A 14656-nucleotide genomic window follows, 5' to 3' on the forward strand; every position below is an offset into this window, starting at 1 on the left:
TCTATCATTTAATTACATAATCGAATCTCATCAAAACAGTACAATTACCTTATATATAACACGAACGTTGAATTGAATTGAATTTTAAATAGAAAACAATGACGCTAAAATGTGTTAATGTCAAGGACGGAAAGCATTTGAATATTTACATGAAGTGGACTTTGATAACTGCAAAATAATTACTATCCTATTTTATCATAGAAATCTAAATAACAAGACACATTAGATTTCTATGTATTTTATCAAATTCAAACATTTATTTATTCAATTAGACTTCTTCTAGAAGCACTTTTGCATCACATATTTTTTTTTAAATTTACCACCGATTCGGAAAGCAGTATCAATGGAGAAGAACCGGCAAGAAACTCCTGCTAATATTATGAACGTGATAGTTTGTGAGAATGGATGTATGTTATTCCTTCACGTAAGAACAGCTGATCGCATCTGCATTTAATTTGACACAGACATAAATTAATAAATCTGCAAAAATACAGGCTACTTTTTATTCTGATACCAAACGAGTGAAGCCACGGGCTCTTGACAGTGTTCTTTCTGTCTGTAACTTTACATCATCACATCATCATCATTGTCAGCCTACACTTGTCCACTGCTGGACATAGGCCTCAGTCATGGCACGCCACTGAGCCCGGTCGTTTGCTCGTTGTCGCCAGTTTTGACCAGCAACCCTGCGAATATCGTCACTCCACCGTGTAACTTTACATAGACGATATTCATTCAGGAGTATGTATTTTATCTATGAAAATCAATTACCTGGTATCCATAAAGCCTTAGGTATTTTTTTAAACATATCGATATTGAATACATTGTTATGACAAACCGTTTATAGTAGTGACCCTTCAAAAGTAATAGACCCTTCATTTTCCTTAATGCACATATTAAGGAAAATGAATAGTGAACATCACATTATACAACTTCTATTGTATCGGAACTACGATTAATCTATATAAAAACTGAATCAGCACAACATTGCAATGTTTATGAGCATCGAGCCCATATTATGTGTCATTAGATCATTCGAGAACAATATGTCAAGGTCATTGCATTTGATACCATGATCCAGTCTGCACTCATTAGAGTATTCGGTATCAAATGCAAGAAGTATAACGCTGAATACTTTTTTTAGGGAAAGCTGCAGAATGATTTGTTTCTTTAGAAACAATTACCTAATACTTATCCATTTACACAACAGATTACAGATTAACGCCTGGTCACACATTTGTCACATATCAAATATTCAAGTTTCATTTTTTTTGACACATTTGTCACATATCAGCAACACATAACATATGCAAGTTTCTATTTTATCCTTGGAAATTCAAATGTCTGTTACATTTGAATTGGCGAGTATTGCTATGCGATACAAAAAATTCATTATGCCTTAGTTACCTATGCGAATTAACCGGTTTACAATGTGTAGCGAGCGATTGCAATGTAATAAATGAAGAATAAATAAATTTTGATATCAGAGGCGCGTTCGGGTAAAAAAAATGCAACAAAATATACCTCAAATACATCTTCTTACATAGTTCTATCTCTATATATAAATCCTCGTGTCACAATATAAGTTACAATACTATTCCGAAAAAACTCATTAAATTTTGAATGTCTATTGGATAGATCTGAGAATCGGTCAACATCTATCTTTCATACCCCTAAGTGATAAAAGTAAGACAGAACAAACCAGGCCCTTAAATCTTCAAAAAAAAAAAAAAGATAGAACAACGTTTGCCGGGACAGCTAGTCAAACTATAATCTAAACAAACAACCCTCCCATGAATGACAGACTAATCTCGACGTTAACAAAAAAAAGCACAACTCATTTCATATAATCGTTCCTATACCTATTGTACAACGTATCCATAATGAGCAAATAACACTCATACTCATTAGTAGTGGCGAATTTTTTGCATACAAGTGAGTACGTACCGTGACTGATCTCTAACTACTTGACAATCATCACCGGATCTAGTTACATCTATCTACCAATTGACGTCCCACACAGCGCGGCGTTATACCTACCTACGATGCTATACTCAATACTGTATAGTCACTATACTATGATAAATCATACGTGATAATGATTGGATTATGCGTGTGTTGATGCCGAAAACTAGCCGAACAACGGGGTTCGCCCTTGGTACATATACATATTGTGTATAGCCTATATCACTCCGGGATCACGACCATAAACAGTGAAAGAATTATTGAAATCGGTCCTCCAGTTCCTGAGATTAGCGCGTTCAAACAAACATACAAACAAACTCTTCTGCTAACTCTTCTAATATAGATAAAACTATATGTAATTAAGCATATAAATTAAAAATGTGAATATGAGGAAGTTTACAAACGCCATCTTGAAATTTTTTATTTTTCAGGTGTTAATATTTTGCTGTAGTTTATTACAATACTATATTATGATATGTAAATGGTATCCTATCTACGAACAAGCATAGAAAAATATAAGGTTTATAGCAGTCATGCTGCGGCATAAATAAGTAGCCTTGCGGTGGGGAAGTACCGATTGACGATATTGTAACAAGAATACAATAATATTTAATTAGCATTATTGTATTCTTGCTACAATGATGCAGAATGAAATGGAGACTCATAAGTGCTTTTATTATTTTATACTAGCCTTCCGTGTCTTCTTCCACTTTTTCTAAAACCTAATTAATTATATAGGCACTAGATCCTTCGAGAATCACTGTATCTATTTAAAAAGCGCACCAAAATCCGTTGCGTAGTTTTAAAGATTTAAGCATACATAGGGACATAAGAATATAGGGACAGAGAAAGCGACTTTGTTTTATACTATGTAGTGATAATGATTAGGTACACAACGTGTGCATTAAAAACGACACTACGATCTATTTACTTTTTTTACGCATATCTCTTATTTAAATAATAAATATTTTCGAATGTATGATATGAAAAGTAAAAAACTGTAAATAAAATAATTAAATTTAATTCAACGTTTTGATAACTCGTTTAATGTTGTTTAACCATAGATAACTAAAAAGATATAACTGTGATTCTAGGTTTCGATATGGGGAAGAATATTATATGTTTAGACTTTAAAAATTAAATGTTTGAACGGATTTTAAATGCGATTTATTCGTTATATTAATAGCATCCCGACGAAACTTCAGGACAATAATATAATACTCGCGTAGAATCAAACACTAGAAAATACTAGGAATACATATAGGTATGGGTTCGAATGCATTCAATAAAAATAATAATTAATTTAACTTGTTAATCTAACCCGGTAGCTACATATATTAAAAATAAGCAGTAAAATTGAAATAATATATGTAACACATAACATAACTGTAGGTACCTACATATATATCTAAAAAACATATTTCTATTTTCCAAAAAGTTTAGAGAAAACATACAAATATAACTACTCACTAGAAGCACAGATTAGAGAATAGTTACTTCGTAACTAGAAGCTTGTATGTTATTCAGATTTCTCATTACTTCACCTCACATATCGTAAAATAGCTCACAATTTATTTTCCATGTTATAATTAGAAAAAATACATCGCACATTGTTTGCATCGAGATAACACTATTTACGAGAGATATGCATTATAATTTATAATAAACTCATGTTATATGTATATTTTACTTGCTGTGCCCCGCGGTTATACCCGCATTGCTCCGCTCATGTTAGTCTTAGCGTGATGATATATAGCCTATATCCTTCCTCGATAAATGGGCTATTTAACACCGAAAGAATTTTTCCAATCGGACCAGTATTTCCTGAGATTGGAGCGTTCAAACAAACAAACACTTCAACTTTATAATATAAGTATGTATAAGATATAGCATATGAGGAAAATGCATTCGCCACGTGTTTTATCCAGCTATTTACAAGAAATTATGAAGTCATTCAAAACACGTATTGGTTACTAAAATTAAATTGAGTTCAATTGAAAGAAACATAATTCTTCTAGCCATACGAGATTGCTTCGTGCAGAATATAAAGTATACCAACTTTGGTGATTCATATATCCTTGGTATTAATTCAGTAAAAAAATATGTTATCTGAATACGTTTAGCCGTTTGTATGTGATTTATTACATTTTTTTTAATACTCATCCGGCATCCCTCGTGATGTACTAGTTACTTTATAAAACGTTAATCTGTATAAAAATAAATTGCTATATGTGTTGGTAAGCGTAAAACAAGAATGGCTGAACCGATTTCATTTTTTCTTTTTTTATAATATTCCGAGTGAAACTGGGGCGGATCGCTAGAAGTAAATAATTATCACTACAAACACATCCCTCGTTACGCCTCCTCGCACATCTCTGGTAGAAAAGCACCCTTAAACAGTGACTGCTTTTCACAGAAGTGTCCATTCCATATACTCAAAAGACAATACAATTAATTCCAAATATCTAGTGTGTTACAGCTTGTCACTATCAGTTACCAACCAATACCTAGGTAATGAGCATAACAACACGTGCTTATGTTAGCTGCGTAGTTAATGCTGCAAATGAAACGTTTTGTTCAATGTAAGTGTTTATTTAATTTACAACTTTAACTATATCGATACTAAACACATTTTTGCTTTGAAAACTTCTGCGTTGAAATGCAATGCAATCATTTTCTGATATTATTTGATCCTCAGGATCTAAATGAGTGCAAACAGACTTGTCAAACTTGATCATTGCATTTAAGCAGTAAATGAAGGTTTGTGTTCCGACCTGAGTATGTACAATATTACAGTCAAAGTCATAATAATTTATTTCGTTTTAGACTAACTTAATTCAAATAAAACTTGAAAGAATCTATAGCCTGATATAGCTCATCCACACTATTTTCAAGACGCAATAACATCGCAAAAAATTAAGCACCCATGTGTAAATACCCTAAGCAATAATCAATTAGGAGCATTGCAAAGAGCGCTGCAAGTTGCAACGCTAACAAAGTTGTGTTCGCGTCATAAACTAATAAAGACAATCATGTAAAACGGGAGCAACGTCCAATTCCGAATAAAAGAATCCACATATAATTACCTACCTATTTGGATATTCTCGAAATTTCTATTAACCTATGAATTATAAGAATTTTTGAATAGAATACCGCATGTCGAAGCAGAATATCTTTTATGCAATACATATTATGATACCTATTTTTAACCCACTTTTTTAAATTTTTATAATTTCTTTTAACACAGATTCAGTAGTAGTAATCTACGATTTGAATTGCCGTGTACAACTAGATGGATCTTTTATATTCTCCTAGATATTGGTTTTCATAGTCATTGATTCTAACCGCATGTTGTTATCAATTTATGAAGGTAGTTTAAGTGGAGACGAATAAGAATTGAATGAATATTTTATAGCTACATACAATATGAAGCAAAAACCACGTATAATTCACACAACCATAATAAGAAGTTCACGAGAATTACATAGATATCAATAACAGTCGTAATATTTATTTGTTTACAGTTAGTTGTCTGCTATATTTACGTCTCATATAATAAGTAAAGATATAAAAGACTTACCTTCTGTTGGATTTGATACGGCATCGTGAATGAGTGACGCCAAACATCCAGATAGACCTTTAAAAGGGAAAATAATGTTAAAAATAGCAATTCTATGAACGCTTTTGCGTAAGCGGGAGCTAATAGAAACTTGATACTTAGGGTGCGAGTAAACAACGCTTTGGAAATAGAATCTCTTTATGTACACTTTTTATTAGGGTACGTCGAAATAAAGCATTGATTATGAATTTGCCACGCTATTTAAGAGTAAGATCGGAAGTATGAGAAAAATAATAGATCAACATATTCACAACTTAAACTTAAATGGCTAACTGAACAATGATACAAAGGCTAAGCGATGCTTTAAATCACATGTAGATATTTTAACTACAACTCCAGAAGAAACAGATACTCATACCGATATCAAGTCTCAAGGCAAAATAAACATCCTCAGATAAGCGAATCAAAGGGCCTCGAAGGACCAAAACCAAAACCACCTACTAATACAAAAATTACAATTACCGTGTGTGATATGGTCGTGCCGATGCCTCGTCAATTGTGACAGCGTGTGCTTGCTCTGCTCATACGTCGCGAAGAAGCAGGCGTGCGCTGGGCCAGCGCCGACTACCACCGCCGACATGCCGCGGACGGGCCTGTGAATACAAGATATAACTTAAATAAATACAATATAACTTAAATAGAAACAATAGTATAATAATTGAGGGAATTAACTGAGCTTAGATATAGGGCACTGTCAAATGTTAGGAATCCGGAATAATAAGAGTAAGTTCGAATCCTAATTTACAAATACATAATTATTATAATCGAGAAGCTTTGTAACAATGTTTGGATTTTTTAAACGCAAAATTAGCTGATCTGTATCATACACATATAGATACTCTGGATTAGCAGGCTAACTTTTAAACGGGTAGGTACCAAGCGAGTAAGACCACCGCGCCGGCAAATCAGTTAAAATACTTTAATCGTTGTTATGTCTACGGTACTAATTAATTAATAATATAAATATTTACAAATATACTGGTCACCCATTAATGAACCATTAGTGTTATAAACAGTTAATATTATATACAGCCCCACTGTAAAGTAATGAAATATGTTCCTAAAATAGATGTTATTAATATTCGATTTGTCCAAGACAGTTCTATCGAAAAGTAAATTGAACCTTGAACTACAACACATATGAATTAAAAAACAATGTATTCACAAATATCAATACACAATAGCGACTGTTATCGCCACGATGATGACGTAAAACAAATTAATTCATTGTGAATTAAATTGTATTGATAGAATCAAATATTAGTTTTACGTTGATGGCACCACCATTTTTAAACTAGGGCAAATGGTATAAAAATCTTTAGATAGTTATTACTCCCAATCTAAGAATGCTTTTACTGTACACTTTAAATTTATCTGAACATAGTATCTACTTTTTATAATTTTTATATCGTAGAGAGAGAAAAACTATGATGATATAAGAAAAAGTCGAACAACTGTTTACGTCAATAAAAAGACAATGAATGAAACAGGTGCAAAGTTAAATTAAAGTAGCATTGCAGAGCATACTTGGGCCGTCCCTCGGGCCGTCGGCCGGTGGGTCGACCCAAGTATCGCTGGCGCGATCAAGTGGAGAGGGACCTGAGTGCGCTTCAAGCCAGTGACAATTGGCAAGAGACCGCTCAGGACCGGGGAAGGTGGAGAGTTCTCGTCTCGGAGGCCAAGACCCACTTCGGGGTTTCAGCGCCACAGGAGTAAGTAAGTAAGTAAGTAAGTAAGCATTACAGTACATCAGCTTGTAAATACTAAATACGGTAGTGTAGTATCAACAATAGTAAGCAATGTTTGTATTACATCGCTGGGCGGAAGATAAACCAGGATGCGCTATTATCAACACTGCGAGCAATGGATGGACATGTTTTGCAACAAACGTACCAATTACCAAATGATGTTTTAAATAGGGAAACGGATAAAGTGTATGATAATAATTAGACAATATAAATTCCAATAGCAATAGGAAACATTATTACGCAAAATAAATCAAAAGCAACACACATTTGCTACTATATCGTTTTTCCAAAATGTATTAAAGAAGAGTAACGCTATTCTGATTAATTTAAATTTCCAAGCAAAATCCTTCACAAAGCAAAAAACGATTTAGCAAACAGCAATGCTATAAATATCTTCTCAACCTATTGTAGATAAAATTATAGATCCAAGGTCATCGAAATTTGTATCGCGGGCACAATCGATATTTAACAAGGTCTGGGTGGTTACCATGATGTCTTACAGCAGTATTAAATCCAGTGTGGGAAAGTGATGGCGCTAGACGACCTTCATCGCGCTGTCATTCTTCCAAACTGGAAATAATACTGCTTTAAGATAATATGGTACTGGTGGCGCAAAATTATGTATTGTCATGCTAAAATGATCTAGATGGCATTCAATGCGCATTGTTAGAATAAACTGGGTAATCTATTTGCTTTGGAACTGAAAATCTGCGTGAATACATTTTACAGTCATCAGCAAAACGATTCTATCCATTCCTTATAACAATCCTAACTAACTTACATAAATGCTCAAGAAGTTGCAGTATCACCTAGGAATTAGGAAATCCATGCGAATTATACTATTGATAAATATTGAGATTAAGACAGAAGACAGCAGATAAATACAGGCACGAAATATTTATATATCGTTCAACTATAACATAATCAATTCGTCTCACTATTCAGCGCATACGCATACACATGGAAGACTATATAGAAATACAATATGTTACACAAGAAAGTTATATTTCAAATAAATTTAAAAGGAATTATCACTTATAATACCACAAGAGCTTCAAAACTGAAATGCCAGATAATTTTTAAGCTCGTGTGGTATTCGGGGGATTATTTTTCCGTCCCAAATGTCGGCCAATAATTTCACAATTGAATTCAACCTGTCAGTTTGACGTCAACTACCAGAGAAAATTTTCAAAAAATTATCAGTATAATACCATGTAGGTATCAGTATGTAGGTACCACGTGACGTCGAATGGTGCAATTCTATTGGTCGATATTTGGGTCGGAAAAATAATCAAAATTATCAGGACTACGTACTTAAATATGTCGTAAAAAATATGCTTAATCGTAAATACATAACTTAAACATATACCTAACCAATAAACCACAGTATAATTCCTTCAACACAACTTTAATAATTCCATACATTTTGTTGAGGGTAGTTGAAAAAATCCTAACAAAGACGCTCCACCATATCAAATGCTCCCATTTCTTATCAGAACCGAGGAAACCGCACAAACCACATCGCAAACATCATATTATTAGCCGACAAGTGTTCAGCTAATATTTATTTATGAGTTAAACGAGTAGCAACTGGTTTAGCAATACAAATATATTTTTTTATGTTTATCTCTGCTTGTTATAATATGTAGGAATCTGTTATCGTATGTCGCGTCGAGAAATTTAAAATGAATGAAAAAATGTAACTTATAAGCATCGCTTATAAGCAATTTAATTTCATGTAGCTAATTTAAAGCTAATTTTTTGAAGTGAAACTTCTATAAGCGCGTTGAGACTAAAATGTTAAGGCCGCATCATGGCAATACCGTCACGTCATGGAGTAAGACGACGATTTTGGTATCTTTGAATCTTGCCAAAGAAGTTTCACTACAAACACGTGTGCTATCCCGTTTTCTTCAGTCACCTATCACGCTCATAAAAAAACAAACCTTATGGCTTATACCCAGTAGGTAATTAATATTTCATACACCCAAAGATTACCATAAAATACGAAATGTAAATAGTCGCCGGCTCTTTCATATTATATAATACTAGCAGTCCGCCCCGGCTTCGCCCGTGGTACATATTTCGCAATAAAAGGTAGCCTATGTTCTTTCTCAGGGTCTAAAGGTTATCTGTGCCAAATTTCATCAAAATCGCTCCAGTAGTTCATGCGTGAAAACCATACATACATACATACAAACAAACCTTTCCTCTTTATAATATTAGTATAGATGACATATTATAGTCCATTGAATAAAAAGTTCTAGAGTGCGTGAGTTAGTAACGTAAGATGTTTCTTCGGAAACATGTCAAGAGTCCCTAGGTAATAAACATACTAAAACCCCGGGCCACTAGGAGGAGCCCCGGAGTGGGGGGAGGGGGGAAATGGGTCCATTTTTTCATTTTTCGCTTAAATCTCAAAAACGGTACATGTTAGAGAAATACTTTCAAGGAAAAGTTGAAAGGCCATTAAATTATCTACAAGTTGTACCTGAATCATTTTTTCCTATATCCTACCGTTTCTGAGTTATACGCAGTAAAACATGATTTTGGCTCAAACAATTTCCACATCAATCGATCAAAAAATATTTCTTTCTTCCAAAAAACTCAAATGTGCAACTTGTGACCAGTACTGATAGATTGCTCTTAATAAGGTCTATAATTGGTAAAATAAACACATTCCTCCATGGAAGCCGTTAGGAGGAATCGATTGTCAAAATATTATATTATGGTAGTTTGAGTTACTGAACTTGATCTTTTTATTTTTTTCTTCCAAAAAACTCAAAAGTGCAACTTGTGACCGGTACAGATAGATTGCTCATAATTAGGTCTATCATTGATAAAAATACCAGATTGTGGAATCTGGTATTTTTCCATTCCATGGAGGAATGTGTTTATTTTACCAATTATAGACCTTATTAAGAGCAATCTATCAGTACCGGTCACAAGTTGCACATTTGAGTTTTTTGGAAGAAAGAAATATTTTTTGATCGATTGATGTGGAAATTGTTTGAGCCAAAATCATGTTTTACTGCGTATAACTCAGAAACGGTAGGATATAGGAAAAAATGATTCAGGTACAACTTGTAGATAATTTTATGGCCTTTCAACTTTTCCTTGAAAGTTTTTCTCTAACATGTACCGTTTTTGAGATTTAAGTGAAAAATGAAAAAAATGGACCCATTTCCCCCCTCCCCCCACTCCGGGGCTCCTCCTAGTGGCCCGGGGTTTTAGTATGTTTATTACATAGGGACTCTTGACATGTTTCCGAAGAAACATCTTACGTTACTAACTCACGCACTCTAGACCCCCCTTGGAAGGACTTATTCAATGGACTATTATAGCACAGTAGCCTTTATAATTAAGGTAATAAGAAACATTTTAGAATTAGCACGTTGTCGTTATCGCGTAGATAACTACACTTGATTAAATAACAATCGACAATCGCTTTATTATTCACGAGTATATTTTAATGGTAATTAGAACAATTAACTCTTCAACGACCAATCTTATTTCGATTGAACCTATTTATATTGCATTTTAATTTTTAGGTACAATTTATTGAGCCAAGGATAATAATTAACTAATCGATGGCAATTTTCTTTTGCACAAATACTTTGTTTAAGTATGAATAGGTAGATTTATTTTTAAATGCAGATGAAAACACAGAAGTAGATTTAAATATAAAATAAAAATATATCAAAATGTTTTCCCATTACGTTTTTAATTTGCAAACGTATTGATACGTTTGCAAATTAAAAACATTAATTGACATACTTATTAATAATTTTTTACAATTAAATTAATCTTTATTATCATTGTAAAAATGATATTTATTGATTTATAGACATTATTGTTAATATTTGCATGCCAATTAATTGGCGTGCATGCCAACCAAATAATAAATATGTACATAACATCTGTACATTTTTATACAATATTTCTTGCTGAATAATTTGAACTGACGATAAGGGCAAATCCCTGCCAGGCACAAGATCCAACCCTGAACTTGACCTTTCTTTCCATGTCACATAGCTTGCACACGAAAACAACAAACGTCAATTACCATGATTCATCGAAAACGTCTAATCTATGCAGGTTGAGAATTTATTAAAGAAAATTCACTTTTAAGTGAATAAGCTACATAGTAGGTACATACACATTATGTTATGTAGGTGCATAGATGTGAAAGAAAAGCTTATATGAAATAATACTACTCGTTCTGTACAACACACCTTCTATACAAAAACGACATACATATAATAAAGATAAAAATGGGACTATTTTAAATTACATTTCCAACCATTTATATACCAGCATAAACTTGGAGACAAATTTTCAAGTTTTCTAAAGGTAGAACTGCCTATGAGTAACTACACTCAGGATATCAAAGTGGTAGCCTTAACATGAAAACATGATGCAATTCAATGTAACAACTACAAAACATGTTGAAATTGGTACGTTATATCAAATATTGGCCGAAACGTCAGCACTAGCTTCTGAGTTCTGACTGATGTGTCCTTATGTAGCGTGAAAATTCATTGTGCCCACTATTTTACACGTTCTTGTTAATTTATCAGTACTTCAGATTATTTCCTTTAGTATTTAGTTACAATGTGTAAACGTTACTCAGAAGTTATCAGGTAACGGATTGCGAGCACTGTTATTGTACATCATTCGATGATTTGGGAATTAAGGAAATATTGTGTCCTTTTTGTAATTGTTAATGAAAACAAACAAAAAATCGTTACATAATACGAGATATATCAAATTGAAATATACAAACATTTATAAATGCATCTAGCTATGCAAAAATCTCCGTAACGATCACTACAATTTTTCAAGAGAAGTAAACATTCAACAGAAATTCGTATTTTTATTTACTTTTACAATTTTTGTTTTACTTCTTTCTTTTAAATAAAGACCCGTTCCCAAAAATGCAGGGAATGTTATCCCGCCATTCTTTATTCGAAGGCTTTAATCCATATGTGATTTAGTTAACCTTGTACCGGTTCGGTTACATAACGATTTCAACCGGTCTTAGCTCCCGCGACTTTTTGTCATTAATTCATTGAATGCTATTTAAGTGACTGAGGCGAAAAAATTACCTCCTTATTTCGTCCTTTTTAGAATAAATCTTTTATTTTGATGCTGTTAAATGAAATTGCAGAGAAAGTTTTGAAACTATGTTCACCTAACAATAATTGAAAAAAAAAATGTTATAAGGTTTTTAAATCGTACGTAATTGAAAATTACTTATAATAAACTTTTTATTTCTGCAAATGCAATTGCATCAGTCCGACTGTTCTTACTTTTTAATTTTTAAAATTAACAAAAATGTACAATCGTTGATTTTATAAATGCCATCAAGTCACTGTTCATATAGGTAGGTCTATATCTATACCTGGAAATTACCAATGCTATAAACTACCTTATACCAAACTCTTTGACCTAGACCTACAAACTGGAATCGCATAATATCGCAAACTGTCACAAACAATGATGTATGAAATAATTATCGCTACAATATTGTACACTGATGGTTCACGTACACAGATTAGATTGTTGTATAAAATGCACAAACCTCAGTCCATATATATTTCGATATAGCATATCTGATAAGTAATCACTGAGAAAGTCCGTAATTATTTTTGCTATACATCTTCAAGAGCGGTAAAACCCAATTTTTATAGTATTTTGTGCTTTAGATTTTAATAAAGCTTTTAACATCGTTGATATATTTTATTTAGGTGAAAACGATTGCTTTTCAATGCAGTTAAGTGTAAATAAGTTGTGTAGTAATTTTGTATTAGACCCTGAACTTGAAGACAGTAGGTATCTATCAATAAAACTCATCCTGACGTTACTTCACTATTGGTGTACCCCAAGGTGATATACTTATATTAACACAATTATTTGCAATTAATATTTCCCAATATGCTGTTACGTTGCTTTAATACATTAAACAATATTTTAATAATTAATTCATTACACAATCTAATAGACAACACCACCTTATTGAGAGCTGTAAATGTCCACCTAGAATCTAGTTATAAACCTGTCAATCCATTAGCAATTTTGTAGCTAAATCTTTTCGAATCACTTGTGAGCGGATGCAGGCTAGAGTCGCCAAACTACTGTAGCAAGCTGATTCACGTGGCATGATCTTATGTGCGGAATCCTAGTGTTCAACTTTCTACTATTTAGCCTTGAAGCTAATAGATTCATATAACCTGATTAAAGGCAATAATTTTTTAAACGATGAGCATACAGCTGAGTAACTTTCGTTGTTTTATTGCTATTTACGATACTAGAAGCGAATTACGAGCGTTAGACCCGGAGGAGAACTCAAAAAGAAATTCAAAGGTAGAATAATTCATTATTATATATAAAACTTATAGTTATGCTAACACAGCAAAACTACTCATTCCGTTTCCGGCCGCGGCGTCTTCAGCAGTTCTCTATGAAGGCAGGGCCGTAAGAAGCATAAAAATTAGGCATAATACCAAAAAATATGGCGCAGTTTTACAGACGACTTCGCTTCGTTTGCTTCTTACATTTTGCTTAGCAACAGACAAAATTTGATTTATATAAATCACGCTCGACAATAATGCTAAAGGTATTCATACAAATCTCAACAATGCACCTAATAGATTACCACTTATTGAAATTACGTTTAGTCATTGTATATGACGTTATGAGAGCAGGACAGATATACAAAGGAAAAACACACATGCATTGTGTTATGGCGGAAGTTAGTACATTGATTGTGTCCTATAAATAAGACTCTCATTTGAGGAAGGATTCGATGCGAATAATGTCTAATCTCTAAGGACCTTAACAACAAGTCTGGCTGCTTCATAATTCATATCCATACGACGTTTGAAGTTATACTCCTCCAAATCGGCTGGCTTCATGAAATTTTGTGTGCATATCGGGTAGGGATGAGAATCGAACATCATTTATTTTTCATACCCCAATTGATAAGAGAAAGGCAGAACAGCGTCGCGACAGTCAGTAATCTTATATGGTAGTTACACAGTTATCTTTGTTACGTAATAAAATAATTTTTACTACATTTTTATAAGATTTCATACGTTGTTTTAAAGATAAGATATGAATAGTAAAGATAGCAATAGGCATATCACTGAACCAATGCGTCTGATGATTCATAGAGTAAGAGGAAAAATGTTTTTGAAAAAATTTCATTTACAATATGTAATTTCCATTATCAACAATAAATAATAACATAAGAAGTTTTTGTTTTAAATATATTTAATTTTTTTTTCTGTTTGGCTATGACAACGTTTGTTTCATCCCATTT

General features: G+C 32.9%; 1 protein-coding gene across 2 annotated transcripts in view; it reads right to left on the reverse strand.

Annotated features, from left to right (window-relative positions):
- Positions 1-14656, reverse strand: part of LOC149898152 (mitoferrin-like) — a 38511-nt gene that overhangs the window by 13464 nt on the left and 10391 nt on the right. For both annotated transcript variants that reach the window (XM_090115598.1, XM_090115599.1), the window contains exons 3-4: positions 6047-6177; positions 5546-5602 (exon numbers count right to left, since the gene is read on the reverse strand). In XM_090115598.1, the coding sequence (XP_089971724.1) occupies positions 5546-5602; positions 6047-6177 (188 nt within the window). The remainder of the gene's footprint in view (positions 1-5545; positions 5603-6046; positions 6178-14656) is intronic.

Source organism: Colias eurytheme, chromosome 23 (genome assembly GCF_061535395.1).
Source record: "Colias eurytheme isolate Ceu_HAF_F1 chromosome 23, ilColEury1 Martin Lab GWU primary, whole genome shotgun sequence".
Taxonomy (NCBI): domain Eukaryota; kingdom Metazoa; phylum Arthropoda; class Insecta; order Lepidoptera; family Pieridae; genus Colias; species Colias eurytheme.